We start from the raw sequence: 25,066 nt of genomic DNA, 5'->3' as shown, positions 1-25,066 counted from the left end.
CAAGAAAGAATAACAAGAAGAACTGGTTACTTCTCTGTCTGGTGACAGATAGAATATAAAACAACGGCAATGAACAGAGCCTTCTTTCATCTCACCTTCCAGTAAGTACAGCTCCTTTTGCTTTGCACCAACTGTTGCGGCTACAACCATCTGTCTGCTAATCTCAGTGTAGCAAGTACTTGCAGTTACTGGGGGAAGGGAGTGTCTGCTAACAATAAATTTGCTAATCAATTTTTTTTAAAGCAGAAGAAGACCCACCTTCATTCAGCAGATATTTTAAAACCAGGGTCAAAAAGGGATTGAAATCAAAGCAGCCTGCAGCTTTCCAGTTTTGTTTATTAGATGTCATTTGCAGTTACTCTGATACGTGGACAAAGAGAAACCCTCACTACTGGCTGAGAATTCCTGGGTCAGGAGTGTCGGCCTTCCAGTCTCCATCTAGCCTGTTACTCATTTCCAATGCTTCACCTGCCTCCCATTTAGATCTAGCTCTCATCCACAATTCTTGTTCACTCATATGAAACCAACCAACTTCAACCAGTTACTCCTAGCCTCCAGTTGCCTTGTTGAGTTACGCATCTGTTCTCTGTTGTTTTGTGGCCTCTCATGTCTTGCTATTTTGCAGTTTATTATTAATCGCTCACCACCAAATCATCTCCACTGCTCCATGCTTGGGTTAAACCTCCTCTACATATCCTGTCAGGACATGTATAGGAGGCTTGACCCAAATGCAGAGCAGAGGAGACAACCCCTTGGTTATTACCTCCAACTGTGCACATTTCTGGATGTTCCTTACGTTATCCCCAACTCCTCAGATTCACAGCTACCTCTGATCTTACTGAGAGTCACAGAGCATGGAAACAGGCCCTTTAGGCCAATTCGTCCATGTTGACCAAGGTGCCCGCCTGAGCTGGACCCATTTGCCTGTCCTTGACCGATAACTCTCTAATCATTTCTCTGTTGAAATGTGTTTTAAATGTTGCAGAGTAACAGACAGAAAATGCTGGAGGAACTCAGCTGGTCAGGAAGCACCTATGGAGAGGAATAAGCAGTCAACAATTTGGGCCGAGACCCTTCTTCAAGACTGTTATCATTTACCTTGTCTGTCTGTTTGTAACACATGTGTAAGGCAGAGGAAGCAGCTACAGTCCTGATGAATGCTCTTGGCCCAAAGCATTGACTGTTTATTCCTTTCCATAGCTGCCTGACCTGCTGAGTTCCTCTAGCATTTTGTGTGTGTTACTCAGTATCTGTACTCTCTTGTGTTTTAAATCTGCAATTGTACCCACTTCTACCTCCAGCTCTGGCAGCTCATTCCATATACTCACCACTGTCAATGAGAAAAACTTGCCTCTTGGATCCCCTTTAATTATTTCCTCTTTCATTTTATACCTACAACCTCTAGTTTGACCCCATGAAAAAGACTGGTTATTAACCCCACTGCCAAGTTGTAAGGCAGAAGAAACAGCCATGGTTTAATTCCTGGAGTAGCAATCCTTTCAACAGCTTTAGGTAAGACTGTGTGAACAGTTGGAATGTCACCAGAACTGGTGGGAGTTCAGTTTAATTCAATGATCACAGTCACAATTTGAGCTGTTCCTCACTTATGGAGCAGCTGGCCACATCTGCCCTGGTCTTACATCATGGAGCTGAGGGCCATGTTGGTCTTCTTCACCTGGGACATTATCCTGGGTTGGTGATGCCCGAGGTCAGCCAGGAAGTTCACCACTTAGGGGTGGGACTGTCAGTTTTCAAGGGTTTGGGTTGTGCTCCACCACTGGCTTTGGACTTTGAATGGTCCCTGAGATTCCTGAAAACCTTGGGAGTGTTTTGCTGACTGCCTTCAATGTCTGTACTCTGAGTATAAGAGTTGTGACAACTGTACATGATGCTGGTGGGACCACACTTGGAGATTCCATTTCTGCTTCCCATGCTATAGGAAGGATGTCATTAAGTTGGAGAGGGTGCAGAACTAAGCTGCAGCATAAGAGACTGAGGGTGGCCTTACAGAGGTACATAAAATCAGGAAGGGCATAGAAGAAATGAATGGTAACGGCTTTTTTCCCATAGCAGGGGAGTCTAAGACTAAAGGGCATAGATTTAAGGTGAGAAGAGAGAAAATGAAGGGACCTGAGGGGAAATAATTTCAAACAGAAAAGATAGTTGGCATGGACAAGTTGGGATTGAAGTCCTATTACTGTGCTCTATAACCCTATGACTATATACTGTATCAGCCTGGGTATTCTTTAAGGATGCCTCGAGTACAATCAATCTCATAGGGCCATTAACATTTCTGCAACATTTTTGTCGCAAGTGCACATGTTTGGAGGAGATAAAATTGGGTGATTTCCTGTCCAGTGAAAACATGTACTTTTGCCAAGACCCTGGTATTGAGAGGGCACTTCTCTGCTGACCCAGCATGATCTTCATGTCATGCTCCTCCCACTGGTGTAAGTGCAAAGAACAACTTAATGATGGTTAGTTGAAAAAGCTTGCATTCATGTAGCCAGTCATAGATGTGTGTGTGTGTGTGTGTGTGTGTGTGAGAGAGAGAGATATTGAGATTGATTATGTGGCTGCATTCAGCCTGAACTTCCTCTTACCTGTCTTTGCACTCCTCAGTCCCACTCTAATATATCTGTGGCCATCTGCATGGTTACAGAAGACCCAACCTACACTTGAGTAGGTTATTGCATCTTCCTCCTGCAGACATTGAGTGCAACAAATTTAGGAAACTTCATTGCTCTGTTTACATCAGAACCAGACAGATTTGCTGTAGGTCACTCATCAGTAACATTGGCTCAGCTTTTCTCTCTCACTGTCACAGTCTGAACTGCTCCTCATTTCCCGAAGTCCAAAGCCTGGACTGACACCTTGTCCTACTGTCCTGTTTATTATTTATTGTATGCCTGCACTGTATTGTGCATTTTATGCAGTCCAGTGTAGGTCTGTAGTCTAGTGTAGCTTTCTCTGTGTTTTTTCTTTATTACATAGTTCAGTCTAGTTTTTTGTACTGTGTCATGTAACACCACGGTCCTGAAAAAGGTTGTCTACTATGCACTGTACCAGCAGTTATGGTCAAAATGACAATAAAAGTTGACTTGACGACTTGATTTCCTATATGATGAGCTGCATTTGTGTTCTCTCTCTTCCCGTATGTCCTCATTAACCAAATGGTAACATCACCGCTACCTAACCTGGCCTTAGCAAACTTCCCTTTCTCCTATCCATCATGACTTCATCCTCTCTGCTAATTAAAACAAGCTTGTCTTCTCTCTCCCAGCGACACACAAAATGCTGGAGGAGCTCAGCAGGTCAGGCAGCATCTATGGGGAGGAAAGGACAATTACCGTTATGGATTGAACTCTTCATCTGGTCTGCTTGCCTGCTTAATTCTTACTGAACCAACATAAAACCAATCAATGTTTACCAGCACCTTATGTTCACCTCTCAGTTCTATACATGACATTACCTCCAAAAGATACATTCTCACTTCTTGTGAAAGGATGGAATATTTTCAGAGCATTTTGCGTGAGAATTTATTGTAATATATTTTAACCTTTCAATGGGTCACTGATGTTCAAAGGTGAGAATTAAGGAGATTGCAGATCTGTGCACGTCCCATATTCGAGTAGAGATCGATGGAAAACAGTTTCAGGATTTTTAACAATGTACTTATTTGTGAGATGTGGGATATTTTGCCCTTGGTAACTGTTCCTGAATTCCATGCTCAACTGGATCTTTTCAGGTTACCATTACAAATCAATGAATCAATAAGGGTGTATAAAAGCAGGAGGGGCTTAGGTATAGTGAATCAATAGTGAAATCTAGGGAAAGGGAATCTAAAACTAGAGGGCACAGGTTTAAGGTGAGAGGGGAAAAGATTTGAAAGGGACCTGAGGTGCAAGTTTGTCATATAGAGGGTGGTGCATATATGGAATGAGGTGCTGGGGAAGTGGTCGAGACAGTTAAAATCACAACACTTAAAAGACATTTGGACAGGTACATGGATAGGAAAGGTTTCGACTCAGAGTATTAGCTAAAAAGAAGCAAGTGAGGCTTAAATGGGCTTCTTAGCTGGCTTATAAATGTTGGCATGTGGGGCTTGTTTCCATGCTGTATAACGATGCGTCTGGAATCACATACGTAAGACCATAAGACATAGGGGCAGATTTAGGCCATTCAGCCCATCAAGTCTGCTCCGCAATTCCATCAGGTGGCTGATCCCACCTTCTTGCCATATACACCTGTCTTCTTGCCGTATCCTTTGATGTCCTGACGATTCAGGAAACGATCAACTTCTGCCTTTCCACAAATTCACTATTCTCTGGCTAAAAAATTCCTCCTTACCTCTGTTCTTAAAGGTTGCCTATCAATTTTGAGGCTGTGCCCTCAAGTTCTGGGTACTCCCACTGTAGGAAACATCCTCTCCACATCTACGCTATCTAGTCCTTTCAACATTTGGTAGGTTTCAATGAGATCCCACCACATTCTTCCAAGTTTCAGTGAGTGTAGGCTCAAAGCTACCAAACACTCCTTGTATGTTAACCCCTTCATTCCTGGAATCATCCTTTCAGAGTATTGGGGTCTAAAACTGTTGACAATATTTCAAATGTCTTATAAAGGCTCAGCATTATCTCCTTGCTTTTATATTCTATTCCCCTTAAAATACATGCCAACATGGCATTTGCCTTCTTTACCAAAGACTGAACATGTAAATTAACCTTCTGGGAGTTGTGCGCAAGGACTCCTAAGTCCCTATGTAGCTCTGATGTTTGAACCTTCTCCCCATTTAGATAATAGTCTGCACTATTGTACCTTTTACCAAAATGTATTATCATCCATTGCCCAACACTGTATTCCATCTGCCACTTTTTGGCCCATTCTTCCAATTTGTCTCAGTCCTGCTGCATCCACATTGCTTCCCCAGCACTACCTACTCCTCCACCTATCTTTGTATCATCTGCAAACTTTGCCACAAAGCTATCAATTCCATTATCAAAATCATTGACAAACAATGTGAAAAATAGCAGGTGCAATACTGACTCCTGAGGAACACCACTAGTCATTGGCAATCAAACAGAAAATATCATGGATTTGTGCCTTGGAAGGTTTCCAGGGTGCAGGCCTGAGCAGGGTTGTATGGGAGACCAGCAGTTGCCCAAGCTGCAAGCCTTCCCCTCTCCATGCCAGGCTCGAAACAGTGACCTTCAGATCACTAGACCGATGCCTTATCCACTAGCCCATGTGCCAACACTATCAAGCAGAAAAAAAAGCCTTTTTTATTCCCACTCGCTGTCTTCAGGCCAGAAGGGGTAAGGATGGCAGATCCCTTATTGAAAAATAAATTAGAAAGTCATTCAGGTTTTTCAAAGTACAAAAGTCAAAATAAAATTAATTATCAGAGTACATAATGTGTCACTGCATACAACCCTGAGATTATTTTTCCTATGGGCATACTCAGCAAATAGTCATTGTAAGCAGGATCAATGAAAGAGCAAGAGTAGAAAAGACAACAAGCTGCAAATACTAATATAAATAAATAACAATAAATAATGAGAGCATGTAATAACAAGATAGACTTCTTAAAGAGAGATCAGTGATCGTAGGGACATCTCAATTGATGACTGCAATAATACTCTTTTGTTAAAGGAGGTTTTAAAAATAATCCAGAAATTTCATGGTTACATTCATCTAAATTTATAGACTATTAATCTAGTTACATAGGCTGTGCACAATCAGAATCATAATTCTGCATTTAACTTACATGCAGCCATTTCAGTTGCAGTGAGTTTCACAGTACCATAGAGGAGACTGGCTGCAATTCCAAACTCCAGGTCAATGACTACTCTTGCCATACACTGTAATGATGGTGTTTAAGAATGACATCGAGACCATGTGCATATTGATAGCATTTATTCAGTTTTAGTTATTTCAATCTCATCCATACATTCCAAAACAGTGTATGATGTTTACTCTTCCTTGCACCTGAATAATTTTAAGTCCTTTTAATAAAATCTGATCCACCTCCGTTGCAAAAGTAGAATCAATCACTCGGGGTGGTACAGCTCCAGAAACCAGGGTTCGATCCTAACTTTGGTGCTGTCCGTAAGGAGTTTGTACACTGTGTGGATTCTCCAGAGGTTTTGTTGCCGCCCCCCCCCCCCCCCATATCCCAAAAGAATGCTGGCAAGATGCTTGACTTCTCTGCTTGTGTCAGTGTGCTGGAGGAGAAACATGGGGAGATAATAGGAACAATCTGAGCCGGCACAAGCGCAATGGGTATAATGGCCCCCCTTCTGAATTGTGAGACAATATACTGCAATGAAGACGACTTTGACTATCTGGTCAAATCCACTGGCGTCAGTGTTTTATCTGTCCCCACAATCCCATCCACTAAAAGAAGATTGCAGACGATGGCAGTGCTGGTGTGTATCAGCTGATGTTTGACGAGGCAATTGTCCCAGACGGGAGTCTGCCAATCTTGGAATAATTCACCCGAGGACAGGTCAATCCCCACGGGGATGGTGGTTTGCTCCTCCGCATCCAGAGCTTTGGACACGACCTCGTAGGGGTCAAGGCCCGCGTTCTCAACCAGCGTCTTTGGGATAGTCAGGATGGCTTCGGCGAAAGCCTGGAACCCCAGCAGGGCCGCGCCCTTCATCTCGGTACCCCTGTGGTGGACCAGCTGGTTTCTGATGCGTATCTCCACCGCCCCGGCCCCGGGCATGGCGCTACCGTCATCGACGCTGTTCTTAACCGCCCTCATGCCATGCAAGACGGCCTCCTTGACCTGGGCGAGAGTATGCTCATTGGAGTCCCTGATGAGGAGGGAGACACACCGGGGGTCGTCACACTGCTCGAAGAAGGTGTAGGTGCTCCCTCCCTGGGTCTCCTGGTACACCAGCCCGGCGTGCCCCAGGCACTCTGCGCTCAGATCCTGCAAAGAGCTCACCACCCGGCCGCCGCAACCGAGGGGCAGCATCTCTACGTCGCTCTTTTTGACACTCCACAGCGCCACTATCCCCTCGCTAGCAAATTCCCCAAGCGCCACTGGATCTATCCCCTTCTGGTTGACCACAATGAAGCTTTTCTCGGAGTTGCCGCACACATCCCATTTCAGCGCTATAATCTTCCTCACATTCTCCCGGATTACCCTCCGCTCCGCCTCTGCCGACCTCTGCTTCCTGCCCGCGTCGATGTAGAAGTAGCGGGAGCTGTGCTTGCGATTCTCTTGCTTCAAGGCCACATTGAAGGCGAGGACAAATGCATCCTCCTTTCGCCACTTCTTGTCGGGATGACGGCCCCTTTGTTCCAGGACAACCCCGTTAACCAGCCTGACATCCTGCTCCAACTCATGCCCCATCGCCACCAGGTGCACCCGCTTCAGGTCGACGGGCTCCCTCGATTGAGAGACTGAGTTCACCGCGGTCGCCACTGGCTCGGCCAGAATCTCCGCCAGCTCCGCGCAGACCTTGGTGCCGATCGAGGTCCGAGCCACCTTCTGCATAATGGATTTGTCCACGTCCTCCCACAGCTCATCAAGGCAATAGATGGCTTCCTTCTTGGCCGCTTTCAGCCCCTCCACGATGATCCTGGGGTGGACTCCCTGCGAGACATAGCGTTCGGCCTCCTTCAGCATCTCCCCAACCAACAGCACGGCGGACGTGGCGCCGTCTCCCGTCCTGTCATTCATGGATAGTACTGTCTGGGCGATGAAGGAGGCGGCGGGGTGCTGCTGTCTCAGGCTCCGCAGCAGAAGCCCTCCGCTCTTGGTTATTCTGATGTCGCCCGCCTCCGACACTAGCATTTTCACGGTGCCCTTGGGTCCCAGGTTGGTTCTCATCATATTCTGCAAAGCTCGGGCCGCGGCAACATTAATTGCGAGAGTTGCCTCCGCCTTCCCTCTGTGGAACATAACCAACTGGCGGCCAGAGGGCATGGAGGTTTCTGAGCTCCTTTTAATTTTAGTTCGAGGCGAATTCTCTCCCTCCGTTTCGTCCTGTTCCGTTTCAGTCTGGCTGGATGTGCAGGGATCATCCCCATCCATTTTATGAAGCGATGTGATGAAAACAATTCGCAACGTAATTACAATTGCTACGCCTGCGGACTTACTGCAGACCTGCCACAGCGCAGCTTCAACTCTGAAGTACTGGGAAATAGTTTTAACTGACTCATTCATTTCCAGAAAGCCAACTTCCTGCTTGCAACAGTGTAAATAAAAGGACGAACTTCGAATCTGAATCAGAAACATATTGCTGGAGACAGCACATCAAAGTTCAAAGTAAATTTATTATTAAAGTGCATATACCAGGAGTGACTGAGAAGATAAGCTGTGGCCCAAGGTAGACGGAGTCCATTTTAGAAAACCTAGCACATTTATTTTTCAACATAGTCCCCTACTACATTTACACTTAGTCCAGCGGTCGTGGAGCATACAGATCCTGGACCTGCAGAAAGAGTCCACAACAGGAGTGATTGATATGTTCGTGACCTAAGGTAGAAGGAGATGAGTTGTACAGCTCTCGTTACATGCACAAGCAGTTCAACTCTTTGAGTGATTATGCAGGAAGTTTGAAGTTAATAACTCATCACCTTCTTCACCCCTGATGAGTTATTAACTTCAAACTTTCTGCACCACTGCCCATGGTTTCCTCTTCTGCCATGTCGAGGCCACTCTCAGGGTGGAGGAACAACACCTCATATTCCATCAAGATATCCTCCAGCCTGAAGGCTTGAACATCCCCTCCCCCTCCCTCTTCTTCTATTCCCTACTCTCATCCCTTTTCTTCACCTGCCTATCACCTCCTCTGGTGCCCCCCTTTCTGCTCTTTCTCCCATGGTCCACTCTCTTCTCCCATTTGTTTCTTTCTTCCCCAGCCCCTTACCTTTCCCACCCACGCGGATTCACCTATAACCATCTAGCTTGACTCCCCCTTCATCGTTTTCTTCCGGCACCTTCCCCCTTTCCTTCCCAGTCCTGATGAAGGGTCTCTGCCCGAAATATCGACTGTTTTAGTCAATTCCATAGAAGCTGTCTGCCCTGCTGAATTCATGCAGCAATTGTGTGGTATGTTCCTCTAAAACTTTCCTCTCCATGTACTTGTCCAAATATATATTAAACATGGTAATTGTAGCCACCTCTACCACTTTCTCTGATATCTCATTCCATGAACTCACTACCCATTTTGTGGAAATGCTGCTCCTCAGGTCCATTTTAAATTCTTTTACGTCGACTATACTCTTTCCCATGGATGCTGCCCGGCCTACAGAGTTCCTCCAGCATTTTATATGTGCTGATTAAAAACATATCCAGAGGCCAGAAGGTCATCACATTCAGAAATTTACTTGAAGAACTGTGATCAGTCACGCTTTAGACCCAGTATTGGAATATGGAATTAAACTGCAGAACTATTTCTTGACATGGACTTGCAGACTGAATGACCTGCTCCTCTAAGTTAAAAAAATATTTTTATGATTTATACATTCTATGTTTAACCATATTCTGGAGCTGAAATGCAGTGGGCGCATCAGAGATCGCGCAAGGATGTGCTCTACAGCATCACCGTGTGATTGGTACTGGCAACTGCTCACAGGGACAAATCTCAATTGTAAATAGACTGTCACATTCCCATGGGAAAAACAGTATCAGTTAAAACAGAGAATTTCCAACAGATAGAGTACATTTTCTGTCCACCTTTTTATGCCAACTGGCCAGGCCCAATAACTCTCCCCTCCTGGTTTATAAATACCTGGTTACTGGACAAGATCTACATTGCTCTAATACCGTTCGCCCCTGCACATAAACCCAAAGTCCTTTATATTCTGTGAGATACTTCTGAAGTGTGCACACCATCGAACCCTGGGCAACATGGCAGCCATCTGTGCGCAGGAAGCTCCCACACACAGCTATATAGCAATAATCAGATAATCTTTTTTCATTAATGTTGGCTGAGGGATGAATTTTGGTTGCAGAGGAAGTTTAACTTAGGAAAAGTGAAAGAACAGTTTAGATTATCTTCTGAATGGCAGCATTCCATCTCCAGTCTCTGGACAACAGACTTGGGGATAAAGGTGTCACTAACTGAGACAGACCCAGCAGTCGAAGATTGATACAAGAAGAGACAAAAAACTTGGGAACTGGAACAAAGAACAAACTGCTGGAAAAATGGTGGGTCAAGCAGCATCTACGAAGGCAAAGAAATAGTCAATGTTTAGGGTCAAGGCCCTGCATCATGAAACTGATTGTAGAGGGAAGATAGACAGTACAAAGAGGTGAGACGGAAGGTGAAACGGGTTGGTAGATGATTGGTGGAACCTCCCCTGGCTCCATCGTCCCTCTCTTATTTGGTTTCACTTATCTCCTACCAGCCTATTCTTCCTTTGTATCCCACTTAGCAATCAACTCCTTCCTCATCTGCTTTCATTTGTCCATGATTAAACTGTGCTGTACATCACTGCTTCATTGGGACAATGTGAGATTTGAGCATGGTTGTCATTCCAAGTGTAAAGGGCACAGGATATTTTATGCTGCAATATCTTAATTTTGTTGAAACTGTACAGCGTGCTGACCACGATGCCAATTTAAACACGTTTGCCTGCAGATGGTCTATATTCCTCCATTCCTTGCCTGTTCAAATGTCTGTCTAAGCACCTTTTAAATGTTGCTATCATCTCTGCTTCCACCACGTCCCCTGACTCTGCATTCTAGGCACCCAATTTCTGTGTAAAATGTTTGCCTCAAGAATCTCCTTAAACTTTCTCCCTTTCACCACAAAGCTATGGACATCGAGCAGTATGGCACAGAAACAGGCCCTTGGGCCCAGACTGTTAGTGCTGAGCACAATTCCAAATTAAGCTAGATCTCTTCTGTCTACACATGTCTTACTTGAATCTGAATGCATGGAAGTGTAGAAATCTATCCAAATAAGCAAGAGAATCGAACTGATATAAAAACAAATCTGTTTATTCATGAACAATTCAGTTAGAATTTATTTCTATTGTTTTGTTATATTTGCTGCAGACCTAGTAAAACCCTGAAATAAGATCTCCTTTAAAATTATGACTAAATTGTAAAGTTATCCGAATATTTTTGTTGACTGATACATTGCAGCCAAAACCCCTCTAATGACGATAATGAAATTCAGGAGTGAAAATGGGTTAGATTCAAACGTTTTGGCTCTCGAAGACAAGGGGCATGGGTTGATGGGTTAACAAATTGCAAGAAGCTAGAGGCATTATCTTTAACAACAGCTGAGTTTAGATCCTGCTCAACCATTACCATCCACTAACCTCACCATTGTTCATCTTCTTCACTAACTTCCATTGTTCTTGGCCTCTTCGCCATTAACAAAATGTAATTCTCAGACCTTTGGCAACCATGCTACAATATATAAAACTTGGGAATTCCTTTTAGACTCTTTTCCCTCCTTTAAGACTGTGCTTTTTGAATGCGAGTCCCAATACTTCCAGATTCATTGACAAGTGAACCTTCAAAGCCTATTTTGCAAGACATTTTCCTAAACGGAGGACCCTGAATAAAAATCCCCTACCCTTAGCATCTAAGTGCTGAAGGTTGACTGATGCTTGCTTTGCTCTCCCATTGCTTTTAAGCCTGATGTGACCTGTAAGGCAATGGCTGACTGCGAATAGCAAAATAAGCAGCAGGGTACATTTTCTTTACAATCTGCAAATGGCTAAATCTTGGATATAAGCGGGCCCTGATCTGGAAATCAGTCTCTAAGAATGATTCAAGCTGAATGACGGGAATCAAAAGCAGAAACAGAAAATGCTGGAAGCTTTGAGAAAAGTCAAGCAGCATCAACAGAGACAACCAGATCCCAAAGAAGAATTGTTGATGTGAATTGTTATATTCTGTTTCTCTCTCCATGGATGCTGTCTGACCCACTGAGCTCTTCCAGGGTTTTTATTTGTTTCAAGATAAAACCCAGCTCCAGTGAATTGGGCTTGAGCTTGCTGTGTGTGTGCATGTGGAGTTTCCTCTCGGTGCTTGGAATTCTTCCTGCACACTAGTGATGAGACAAGAGATTCAGTGATCTGCTAATCTTGAGCAACACACACACAATGCTGGAGGAACTAGCAGGTCAGGCATTATCTGCAGAGGAACATCCTGGGCTGAGACTGAGGGGAGTTGACATATAGATGAGAGCCCAAGTAGCAGGGAAACAAGTAGGAAGCGAGATTGATGGGAGTGCTCAGAGAGCCAGCATAGACTTGATGGTCTGAAATGCCACCTAGTACATGTGAGAATATGAAGATATTTAATATTTATAGGTTCTTGGAGCACCAGTTACACTTCTGTAAATTTACCCTGTCAACTCTAGAGTGGCTGCATCAGGGACAATTTGAACACAAGCTGACGAAATATTGGCTTTAACTTGGCAGATCAGAGAAGTCACTGGCTCTATGCCCAGTATGATTTTTTATTTCACCAGTGAACTGCCCATTTTGGTCTCATCCTCCCTGCACCCGGCCCCCACCTCATCACTGTCTCTGGGGAAGAAATTTGCCCTTAGTCCTCAGCATGAGAAATGTGCAAGGTGATTGGTTCAGCAGAAGTAGATGGAGCTGAATGAGTAGGAGTGGGGGCCTCCACCTGACCAGATGCTATTAACCAAAGACAAATTCCCCATTTAACGCCAACTAAATTAGTACAACACTCAATATAGAAGTTGCATATTGTTGAAGCCCTCAGTGAGAGTTGACCAATTGGTTGACCGATTCACAGTTTTCACAAGGCAGCAGTCTGGCACCCACATGTTGTCTGCTGTGGCTTAGCTGCTGAATGTCTTTTATTTGGACTGAGAGTCACTTGCTTCTTCTGTGCTGTCATCCCTTTCGTAAGCGACTGGCTGTAGCTCCTGGGCAATCTGTTGTGCTAGCTGTAAAGTGCCGGCTGCCACCACCCTGCGGGACATGAGGTCCAAGGGCCCACCTGAAAGAAGAGAACCACAGCTGAAGGAGAGTTTGTAAAAGCAGACTCAAACCTCCCATTGTTCTGCACTTTACCAATCCTTGCTTACCCGTGTGTAGTACAAGTCACCCCATTGCAGTCGGACTCAAGTTTACGTCCTATGCACAACACAGGTGAAGTAGAAAACTTATTTGTAAAGACATCATAGGCACATAGTATTAGAGACTCAATGAGCAAAAGAAATAGATAAATCATACATAAATTATCTATGAGTAGGGCTGTGCAGGCTGGTTCAAGAACCGAATGGTTGAAGGGAAGTAGCTGCTCTTGAACCTGGTGGTGTTGGAACTTCCGGTTCACATACCTCCTGGCTATTGGTAGCTGCAAGATGATGGCATGGCCTGGATGGTGGGAGCTTTGACGATAGATTTTGTCTTCCTCAGGCAATGCCTCATAGTGGGGAGAGAAACGTGCCCATGATGCACTGGGCTGAGTCCACTATGTTCTGCAGGTTCTTGCATTCCTGCACATTAGAATTGCCAGATCAGACCATGATGCAGTCAGAGAGGATATTTTTCAACAGTATATCTGTAGAAGATTGGGTGGCATGCTGTCATATGGACGTGGATGTTCCAGGGAGGGTGTAGACAAAGTTCACCAGAATGCTCCTGGATTACAGAAGGTTGGGTAAACGTGGGTTGTTTCTCTGTTGAGACCTGATAGAAATTTATCAAGTTATGAGAGGCACAGAAGGTATAGATAGAGTCTCTTTCCTAGGGTTGAATATCAAATACTGGAGCACATAGCTTTAGGATAAGGGAGAAAGTTTAACAGAGGTTACAAAGTAAGTGCTAGATGCCTGCCTGGAACATGCAGTCAGGGGTAGTGGTGGAGTAGACAAGATAGTGATCTTTCAGAGGCATTTAGACTAACACATGAATATGCAGGGAATAGAAGGATATGGATCAGGTTTAGTTTGATTGGCACAGACTCTGAGAGCCAATGGGCCCATTCCTGTGCTGGACTGTTCTGTTTTATGTTCTGTGTAAAATGGGCATAATGACAGACAGCGTACCCCACTTCCCAAGATTAGATCACTGAAACCAATACATTGAATCCCAGATGTGAGGAAGGAGACATATCTGGCTGCCAAACAATTCATGCTCATTATCTGGCACAGATTACATATTTCCATCATGAGCCGAAGACAGCTTTGGCAGGGTAACACTGGAATACACAGATTAACCCAGCAAAAGTCAGCTCTATTCAACTCAATGTCCCCGCACCCCACCAAACCACAGCAATAACGTCAAAAACAGAAAAGCTGGAGAAAGGGGAGAGTCAGATGTATACAACATGTGAGCTGGCCCTTCAGCCTGACTCATCCATGTCCATCTAAGCTAGTCCCAATTGCCTGCATTTTGCCCATATACTGTACCCCTACAATAACCTTTGACATACTTAAAACTTCTCAAATTAACGGACAAGTTGTGTTTGATCACCATTAGAGTGACATATATCTGGAACTGCACAAGGAGTGGGGATATTGGGGAGCTCAGTGATTCACTCTGACTGAGGTGAGTAGATAGACTGCCACCTCTGAGTTGTCAGCACAAATCTCATTAACTAACTCAGTCCCGCTGTTAACCTGCTGGTCAAACAATGTACCTTTCCACTGCTTGTGGGGAAAGAATACCAGAAACCAGGAATCAAGAAAAGTAGTAGTTTGTTTTTTCATTAATATAGCCAGTAAATCTGGTGATACTCATTATGAAACTAATGTAGCACAAGGGGCCTCTTGGCTCATTATGTCTCCACTGACTCACTTCAGTCCCATTCCAGCAATCTCTCCCTGGAGTCCTGCAAAGTGTTCTAAACGCCTCTCCAATTCTCCAAAATCCTGATAACCCTTTCCTGTAAAGGCAAGGAATTCTAGGTCATAACTACTTCCTCTGTGGTAAAAACTCTCAACATAGCATTGTGCTTTGCAAATAGGATTGGGAGACTCTGTGATGGAAACTTTTATTAGAAATAAATGATTAGAAAATTGAACAGGCTCTTTGGCTCACAATGGCTGTGCTTAACACAATGCCAAACTAAACTAAACTCCTTTACCCTCGTTATAAAAGCCTGAGCTTTCGATCACCTTACACCTCCTGGAACAAATTGATCCATCTCTGATTAGATGCCCTCTGATGTGTCAGCCTGTCAATTGTGTCCAGTTTCTCTATAATCTCTGGCAACCCACCCCTCTGTGTTAAACAAAAATAAAACCTGCTCTGTACATCTCCTTTACAGAAGGAAGGACTTTGCTCAGGAGTGCTGTGTATGCAGGGCCCCTAGTATAAGGATCCCATCCATCCAGAATCCCCTTTGACGTTCTACCATCAGGCAGGAGACTCCAATGCATAAAAACAAGAACGGTCAGGATGAGAAACAGTTTCTTCCTCCAGACCATTAGGCTTCTGAACTCCCAGCCACATCGTATTCGAAGTGTCACTAGTTAATCTGTTCCAATACAGTATTTAATATGTATGCACTTTAGTTTGTTATTCTGTAGATTTTATCCTTAAGTTTATAAGTTAGCGTGAGTGATGTGTTATGTGTACTATTGTGCTTTACACCTAGTTTAAGGGAACATTGTCTCATTTCTATATAAAATATGTTATATACATGTATGCAGTTAAATGACAATAAACTTGACTTGTGATTAAACTATGGAAATTAGGAGTGAGAAGGAGATTGGTATATTCAGGTTTCTAGGTAGAAAATGGAACTCTACAAGGCAGTCATTGTAACTCTTTAATATTTAATATTATGATTAATGATATTTTCTCTGAGATTAGTTCTGGAATGAGTAAATCACAAAATGAGGATGACAAAGCTTTATGGATTAGAGGCAGAATTTTCATTTTACTGTATGTAGGAATACAATTAGTGATTAATAAGGTTGACCAGTGAGCAAGTAGATGGGGATATAAGCTTTCAATAGCTAAAACTCAAGTTTTGTGTTTTACAAAGAGGATTAATAGATCTGCACTTGATTTGAAATTATATGGTCAATCTTTTGAAGAAGTGTCAGTGGTAAGATTCTTAGGAATATGGATGGATAATAAGCTGACATGGAAGCACTGTATGAGTAAAATAAATGATAAATTTAAGGGAACATTAGATATTCTCAGGTGCCTACGTGGGTATTCTTGGGGTGCTACACAGAAGTCTCTGTTGACCATTGATATTAGTTTAATTTGATCTGTTCACTGTGTGGCTTGTGGGCCAGCTTCACCTTCAACTTGACAATGTTCGGATGTGATACAAGCTCAGGCTTTAACATTGTGTTGTGGTGCAGTAAGATTGTCCCATTTTGGCTTCACTGGTTGAAATGTAACCATTACTCTTACAACTGCAGAGGTTAAAATTGATGTTAACATACTGGATTAATTAGAGAGGGCAAATAAATGATCTTTTGTTAAAGGTGTGTTAGAGGACTGTTTATAGCTTTTGGTGGCTGGGTTCTTTCCATACTGAGAATATGGGTTTGTTGGATTATGTAATATAACCTACCGTAGCTCTCGATAAACTTACCTTGTTTTTTCTCTCCCCCTCTCCCCCCCAATGTCTTTAGTTGATTTTAGGTTACACAATTTAATAAAGTCTAAGGATTCTGTTATCTCTGAGAGTCTGTTGGTTCATCAATATATTAAGGAAAATTATGGTATGTTAGCCATTTTTACAAACGGATCAAAAGATAATTTAACTGGGAATGTTGGTGTGGCTGTTTTCGTGCCTGAATTATGGGTAACAATAAAGTAACAGTGTACTAACCATTTACCAGTACATACAGCAGAACTGGCTGCCATCATTTCAGGTTTACAGTTGATGAAGGATTATTTATCCATGCAAAGTAGTAGTTTGTTCAGATTCCTTTTCAGTTTTGATGAGTCTTAAAACAAGTTATTCTAGCAGTAAGTCAGATTTACTGCTGGAAGCTCATCAAACATTATCTCATACACAAACACCATTTCCAGAAAAGTTGGGATATTTTCCAAAATGCAATAAAAACAAAAATCTGTGATACGTTAATTCACATGAACCTTTATTTAACTGACAAAAGTACAAAGAAAAGATTTTCAATAGTTTTACTAACCAACTTAATTGTATTTTGTAAATATACACAAATTCAGAATTTGATGGCTGCAACACATTCAACAAAAGTTGGGACAGAGGCATGTTTACCATTGTGTTACATCCCCTTTCCTTTTAATAACACTTTTTAATCATTTTGGAACTGAGGAAACTAATTGTAGTAGATTTGCAATTGGAAATTTTCTCCATTCTTGCTTGATGTAAGACTTCAGCTGCTCAACAGTCCATGGTCTCTGTTGTCTGATTCTCCTCTTCATGATGTGCCATACATTTTCAATAGGAGATAGATCTGGACTGGCAGCAGGCCAGTCAAGCACACGCACTCTGTGTCTACAAAGCCACGCTGTTGTAGCCCGTGCAGAATGTGGTCTGGCATTGTCCTGCTGAAATAAGCATGGACGTCCCGGGAAGAGACGTCACCTTGATGGCAACATATGTCTCTCTAAAATCCTAATATACGCCTCAGAGTCAATGGTACCTTCACCTACATGCAACTCACCCATGCCGTGGACACCGATGCACCCCCATACCATCACAGATGCTGGCTTTTGCACCTTTCACTGATAACAATCAGGATGGTGGTTTTCATCTTTGGCACGGAGAACTTGACACCCATTTTTTCCGAAAACTAGCTGAAATGTGGACTCATCTGACCACAGCACACGGTTCCACTGTCTTTCGGTCCATCTGAGATGAGCTCGGGCCCAGAGAACTCGCTGGCGTTTCTGCATAGAGTTGATGTATGGCTTCCTCCTTGCGTAATACAGTTTCAAGTTGCATTTCTGGATGCAGCGATGGACTGTGTTAAGTAACAATGGTTTTCCAAAGTACTCCTGAGCCCAGGTGGCTATAATTGTCACAGTAGCATGACGATTTCTTAGGCAGTGCCGCCTGAGGGCTCGAAGATCACACACATTCAACAGTGGTTTCCGACCTTGCCCTTTATGCACTGAGATGTCTCTGAATTCTCTGAATCTTTTCACAATATTATGTACCGTAGATGTTGAAAGACCTAAATTCTCTGCAATCTTGCGCTGGGAAATGTTCCTTTTGAACTAACAATTCTCTCATGAATTTTGGCACAAAGGGGTGAGCCACAACCCATCCTTGCTTGCAAAGACTGAGCCTTTGATGGGCGCTACTTTTATACCCAGTCATGATACCTCACCTGCTACCAATTAGCCTGCTTAATGTGGAGTCTTCCAAACCGGTGTTACTTGAATATTTTGTGCACTTTTCAATCTTATTTTAACTCTGTCCCAACTTTTGTTGAGTGTGTTGCAGCCATCAAATTCTAAATTTGCGTATATTTACAAAATACGATTAAGTTGGTCAGTAAAACTATTGAAAATCCTTTCTTTGTACTTTCGTCAGTAAAATAAAGGTTCATGTGAATTAACATCACAGATTATTGTTTTTATTGCATTTTGGAAAATATCCCAACTTTTCTGGAAATGGGGTTTGTACAAAGAATTGGTTTATATGTCTACTTCTTATAGGTCATTGCACATAGATATGTTGAGGGGAATGAGTGGATTGACTATTTAGCTAAGAAAGCTGTTCAAATTTCAACAGTGGAAATAGACTTTCCACAAAGCAAGTTAGAAGCTAAGGGGTTGGTAGGGTTAAGAATTGGGGGGTTATGGCAAGACACACAAGGGGACAAAGCTTTATGGGATACATAAAGCTGTTGAGTATATGGGAGAAGGGAGTAAAACAAGAAGGGAAAGAATTATTTTGACACGACTTAGAATTGGGCATCCTATTCTTAATTACTTCTTATATCTTTTTGGAAAACATCACTCTGATTTGTTTAGATTTTGTCATCATTATGCAACAGTTAAACATACACTATTACAGTGTGAAAGCATACAAGGTTGAAAGAAATCAAATCAGGCTTCATACAATCTTTGGGGGTTGATAATTTTCATTTATGGGATTAATGTAATTCACAGTATCATCTTTTGTTATTTACTATCTATAGGGCTTTTGGGGGTAATTTAACTTTCATTTCTCTACAACATACTCCAGACCAGTTGGTGGTGGTAAAGCCCCTTTAAGCTGCACTGCCAATCATCCTAAAACATGGATAGAAGGAGGAGGCAGCATGGTCTCCTCTACTGGCAGGATGAGGCCAAATTCATGCTGAAGGAGAAACACCTCACATTGTCTGGGTAGCCTCCAAAATGAGAGCATGAGCATCTACAGTATTTCTCTAACCTAGAAGTTACCCCTGTCCTGCCCCTTTCTTCACTCCTCAGTCTGGTTACTCTCTCACCCATTCTCTTCTCCTCACTCGCTCAACACCTCCCTCTAGCTCCTCCTTCACTTTCTTCCTTGGTCCACTGTTCTCTCTTATTAGATTCCTCCTTCAGTCCTTTACTTCTTCCACTATCCCTTCCCAGCTTCTTAGTTCATCCCCTGCCCACACACCTTTCCCCTCACCTGGTCTCACCTATCATCTGCCAGCTACACTCCTTCCCCTCCCCCACCTTCTTATTCTGGCTTCTGCCCCCTTCCTTTCCAGTCCTGGTGAAGGGTCTTGGCCTGAAACATCGACCACTTATTTCCTCTCCATAGATGCTGCCTGAATTGCTAAGTTCCTCCAGCACTTTATGTGCGTTACCCTATCTATGTTTTTCAGAACTTTATAAGCTTTATAATTGAGTACATGATGCACGTCCTCTATTAGGCTGCTGTAGCCTCAGAAGGACATAGTCTGATAAGCAGGTTAAAATGAAGACAGCAGTTTAGCAGTCAACAATTCCTACCTGTTGTGTCGATCAGGAAGCCACCGGCCTCCCGGACAATGACAGCTGCAGCCGCCATGTCCCAGCAGTGGAGCCCAAACTGGTAGAAAGCTTCCACGTCTCCCGATGCCACATGGCACAGGTCAAGAGCGGCACTTCCTATGATTCTGATCCTATGGGAACCAACAAAGCAAAATCACTCAACACTTGAGGAGCTTGACTCCAGCCAGTACAGACTACTTCCCCAGTATCCCACCTACCATCCCAATCAGTCATACCCTCCACTGGTTGGTAGAAAGGATAGGAAGGCTGGTAGCCCATGGCCAGTGGTATTCCACAAGGATCAGTGCTAGCACCTCTGTTGTTTGTAACTGAAACATATACCTGTGTGAATGACTTGGATGCATATGTAGGTGGACTGATTAGTTTGTGCTGATGGCACAAGGACAAGTGAAATATAGAAAACCTCCAGCACAATACAGGCCCTTTGGCCCACAAAGCTGTGCCGAACATGTCCTTACCTTAGAAATTACCTCAGGATCAAATTGGATCAAATTGCTGTATTTATGTCCTACTGCCTCTGTTTTGACTAATTCTCAGCAATCCCAGTTATTTAACCTTAAACGTGGCACCCGTCAAGGATGCCCTTTAAGTCCCTTTCTTTTTGATTTGGCTGTAGAACCACTGGCGATAGCATTCCGAAGCTGTCCTGAATTGACTGGGAGTTGGAGGGGGGGTGTTGAGCATAAAGTTTCTCTTTATGCTGATGATCTATTACTTTTTCTTTCAAATCTGTCCACATCCTTACCTCCAATGTTTTCACTTCTTGATCAATTTAGCCAGTTTTCTGGCTATAAACTTAATTTACATAAGAGTGAACTTTTCTCAATTAATAAAGAAGCACAAGTATTAGCATTTCGTGACCTCCCCTTTAAAGTAGTTCATAATCAATTTACTTACCTTGGTATTACAGTTACAAGGAAGTTTAAAGATCTTTTTCGTGAAAGTTTTGCCAATCTTTTAAACATTACAAAACAGAGTCTGTCACAATGGTCACCTCTATCTATGTCCTTGGTAGGTCGTATTAATGTTGTTAAAATGTACGTTCTCCCTAAATTTTTATATTTATTTCAATCTATCCCAATTTTTATTTCTAAAAACTTTTTTGATTCCTTAGACTCTATTTTGTCATATCTGTGGAAGAATGAACGTTCTAGAATTAATAAAATTTATCTTCAAAAATCTAAAAAAGAGGGTGGCATGGCCTTACCTAATTTTCGTTTTACTACTGGGCAGCTAACATTCGTTGCACTATCTTTTGGTCTTTTTTCATAGCCAATCTGAGTGCCCTAATTGGGTGGCAATGGAGCTGAATTCTACTAAAGATCTATCTATTTCTGCACTTCTTGGTTCTGCACTCCCTAGTAGTTTGTCTAGACTAATTGTTAATCCTCTTGTTAGACATACTTTGCGAATATGGGCCCAGTTTAGGAAATTTCATGGTTTTTATGGTTTTTCCCTTTCTAGTCCTATCTTACATAATCATCTTTTTCCACCTACTATGTATGATTCAACATTCTATGATTGGTATAGAAAGGGCATTAGACATTTTGAAGATCTTTTTATCGGAAATCGCTTCGCATCCTTTCAACAGCTCTCTGCTAAGTTCAATCTGCCTAATGCTTATTTCTTTAGATATCTCCAAATCAGACACTTTATCAATCCTTTAATTCCCAACTTCCCTGAAACGCCTGAGAAAAATGCTATGGATTTATTTTTTTCTATTAATCCTTTATCTGTGATACATTAGTATCCTTACGGCGTGCCCCTGTGGATAAAATCAGAATGGCTTGGGAGCATGACTTAAATATCCCTTTATCTGATGAGATTTGGGACTCGATTCTCAAATCGGTTAATTCAACCTCTCTCTGTGCTCGCCACTGTCTTTTACAGTTTAAGACTGTTCTTATGTCCAAATCTAAATTATCTCGATTTTACCCTAATATTAGTCCTCTTTGTGATAAATGCAAAAGTGGCGAGGCTTCTTTTATTCATATGTACTGGACCTGTCCTAGCTTAGAGAAATTTTGGAAAGATGTTTTTATAACTTTATCCTCTATTCTGAATCTCCACTTAGAACCTAACCCTTTAATTGCTCTGTTTGATTTTTTGGGGGAGACAGATATATGCTTGAGTTCGACTAAATGTCGAATATTATCTTTTGCTTCTCTCCTGGCTAGACGTCTAATCCTCCTTAGATGGAGAGATGTTGCCCCACCCACGTATGCTCAATGGCTTAACGATATCATGTCCTGTTTAGACCTTGAAAAAATCCATTATTCCATTCTTAATTCGGATATAAAGTTTCATAAGGTCTGGGGACCTTTTATTGAGTATTTTCATAATTTTCCTCTTAAGTTTTTTTTCAGTCCCTTGCTTTCAGCTCTTTTTTTTGGTAGTAGGCATTATTATCTTCTATTTTCAAGTGTATTTACAGTTTTGGGAGTTTGAATGTTCTGATTTATATTTTCTACGTTTTATTTTGGTTGGTCTGGAGTTTTTTTTTGTTGTGGGGCTTGGGGAGGATACTAACTTTACATGACTTCAACTTGGGTGCTTTCTCAATTATCTTATTTTGTATTATATTACTATTGTATGTTTATCTTGCACTGTACTAATTTTCTACTTTGTTTTTGGATTTTTTTTATTTGTAGTGTTGTAGAAAATGCATTAAAAAAATCAATTAAAAAAAAATTACCTAGGGTTACCCATTGCCCTCTGTTTTTCTGAGCTCCATGTACCTATCCAGGAGTCTCTTAAATCTACAACTGAGGAAAGGTTGTCAAAAGATACAGCAGCAATAGATCAGTTACTGATATGAACAGAGAAATGGCAGATGGAGTTCAATGCAGACAAGTATGAGATGTTGCACTTTGAGAGGTCAAATCTAAGAAGGACCATTTACAGCACTGATGTACCAAGGGAACTTGGGTAAAATGCCATAGTTCTCTGTAAGTGTCCTGGGAAGTGGATAGGCTGGTAAAGAAAGCTCACAGCAGGTTTGCTTTTATTGGTCAGGGACCCTTTGTATGGACTGGAAAGTGTTCCCCTTCCTTCCCCACCCCCCAATAGCCATCACCCCTTTCCTTCTTTCTGGTACTAATAAAAGGTCTTGACCCAAAACATTGACTGCCCAATCCCTCCAGAAATGCTGCCTGACCTGCTTAGTTCCTCCAGCTCCTTTGTACATTTCTTTTAAAGAATGAAATAGGTTTCTAAGTTAACGTGTCACAGATGCCACCAGTTAATGTGATGGTACAGCATGGTAACAGGCCTTTCAGCTTATCAGCCTATGTGGAACATCAAATACCTATTTTACACCATTTAATACTCCTCACATATTCCCATATCCCTCAGATTCTACACAATGGGCAGTTATTTACAATGGACATTCAATGTACCAACCCATTCTATGATTGTCCACATTAGGTACAAGAGCAGCTTGGAGTTCATTTGGCATTACCTAGCATAGTTTAGTCCTCCTTACCCATGTGCCTGCACTGAAAGTAGCCTCTCCATGTTATTAAACAACATCCTCAGTGCCCTTGGTTCCCGGATTGAGCCAAGCTCAGTTAAAATCAGGGCTTTCGATACATCTGGAAAAGAAAACATCATTTAGCGCATCAAGTCTAGTCCCCATCAACAGCAAAATTGCTTGCAATGAGCAACCAGGTCTCACATTACATTAATGGAATTGAATAATTATTAAGCCCCATTAGGAGGTTATTCAGCCCATCAGGTCCTCTCCAGCTCCTAGAGTCATAGAATACTACAGCACATAAAAAGGCCCTTTGGCACATCTTGTAGTTCCAGCTTTGTAGTCCCATCTACCTGCACCAGAACCATAGCCCTCCATACCCCTCCCAACTATGTGCCTATTTAAACTCTCTTAAATGAACCCATATCTAGTACTTTGGCTGGCAGCTTGTTCCACATTAGCACCTCCCTCTGAGTGAAAAATTTCTCCCTCATATTCCCCTTAAATATTTCACCCTTCACCCTAAACCTCAAATCTCTAGTTCTGGGAGGAAAAACCCTGCTTGCATTCACCCTATGTATACTACTCATAATTTTGCATAACTTTATATGATCTCCCCTCGTTCTCCGGTGCTTCGGGGAATAAAGTCCCAAAGTATTCAACCTTTCCCTTATAACTCAGATCCTCAAGTCCTGCCAACAGCAACACCTTTGTAAATTTTCTGCACTCTTTCAATTTTACTTATATCTTTCCTATAGGTAGGTGACTAGAGCTGCATCCAAAAGAACTGATCAGATTCACGTTCTCCTAGTAGGCCAATTTGATTAGCGCTGTTTCCCGTAACCCTGCAGATAATACCCTCCCTCATGCTGGAGGAGCTCCCTTTGGAAGACAGATTGATTGCTTCCCCAGCCTTAGGGGCCAGTTAAATCCAGATCTCTGAGAAAAGTCATTATTCCTCCCATGCCACCTGTTCCACCTTTTCTCAAGATTTTAAAACAATTTTTCTATCTTTCTGCACCTCAGGAAGAACCCAAGAGTGATGGGACTTTCACTCCTCCCTCTCATTTCAACTTGTCCAGGGGACTACAAGCTAACCACTCAGAAGTTGCTGGACATGGAACCAGAGACCTGTATTGTTGACCTCATGTGAGAGTTCAATTCCCACCATGCAAGAAGTAGTATTTGAGTAATTAAATAAATCTGGAATAAACAAGTAGTTCAGCAATGGTGAACATGAAAAGACTCGATTGCCATCCCATCCCATCTGATTCACCCCATCCTTAAGACCTACAGCATGCTTTTTCTCATCTGATCTCAGAATCAGATTTATTATCACTGGAACATGTCGTGAACTGTGTTGTTTTGCAGCAGCAGTACACAGCAGTACAGTGCAAGAAATAAGAATTACAAGTTGAAAAAATAAGCAAACAGTGCAAAAAAAAAGAGGTAGTGTTCATTGACCATTCAGAAATCTGATGGTGGAGGGGAAGGAGGTGTTCCTAAGTCATTGAGTGTGTGTCTTCCCCAATGACAGTAATGGAAAGAAGCCAGTCCTGGATGGTGAGGGCCTTTATTTCAGGTATCACCTTTTGAAGATGCTCTCACTGGTATGGATAGTTGTGACCAGGACGCAGCCTCTTGACATGCTGTATACCAGGGGCTCCAGTGATGCAACCAGTCAGAATGCTCTCTCCT

At 42.5% G+C, this 25,066-nt stretch overlaps 2 protein-coding genes across 3 annotated transcripts in view; both read right to left on the bottom strand.

The window, feature by feature from the left end:
• Positions 1-5,899: 5,899 nt before the first annotated feature.
• Positions 5,900-8,254, bottom strand: LOC132397789 (T-complex protein 1 subunit zeta-like). The gene has a single exon (XM_059976549.1). The coding sequence runs from the start codon at positions 8,252-8,254 to the stop codon at positions 6,341-6,343; it is 1,914 nt and encodes a 637-aa protein (XP_059832532.1). The 3' UTR covers positions 5,900-6,340.
• An 18-nt stretch (positions 8,255-8,272) lies between these two features.
• The window catches only part of impa2 (inositol monophosphatase 2), a 44,207-nt gene continuing 27,413 nt past the window's right edge, over positions 8,273-25,066 (bottom strand). For both annotated transcript variants that reach the window (XM_059976556.1, XM_059976564.1), the window contains 3 exons: positions 23,378-23,486; positions 19,852-20,003; positions 8,273-12,955 (listed from right to left, as the gene is read on the bottom strand). In XM_059976556.1, coding sequence (XP_059832539.1) covers positions 12,813-12,955; positions 19,852-20,003; positions 23,378-23,486 — 404 coding nt within the window. In that variant the 3' untranslated portion in view covers positions 8,273-12,812. The remainder of the gene's footprint in view (positions 12,956-19,851; positions 20,004-23,377; positions 23,487-25,066) is intronic.

This window comes from Hypanus sabinus, chromosome 1 (assembly GCF_030144855.1).
Source record: "Hypanus sabinus isolate sHypSab1 chromosome 1, sHypSab1.hap1, whole genome shotgun sequence".
In the NCBI taxonomy this organism is placed as follows: Eukaryota; Metazoa; Chordata; class Chondrichthyes; order Myliobatiformes; family Dasyatidae; genus Hypanus; species Hypanus sabinus.
Note: the sequence above shows the minus strand (reverse complement) of the source record. Positions and strands in the feature narration are given on the sequence as shown.

Excerpts from the sequence above, each read along its gene's own strand:
- LOC132397789 (XM_059976549.1), bottom strand. The coding sequence starts at position 8,254 with ATGTTTCTGATTCAGATTCGAAGTTCGTCCTTTTATTTACACTGTTGC.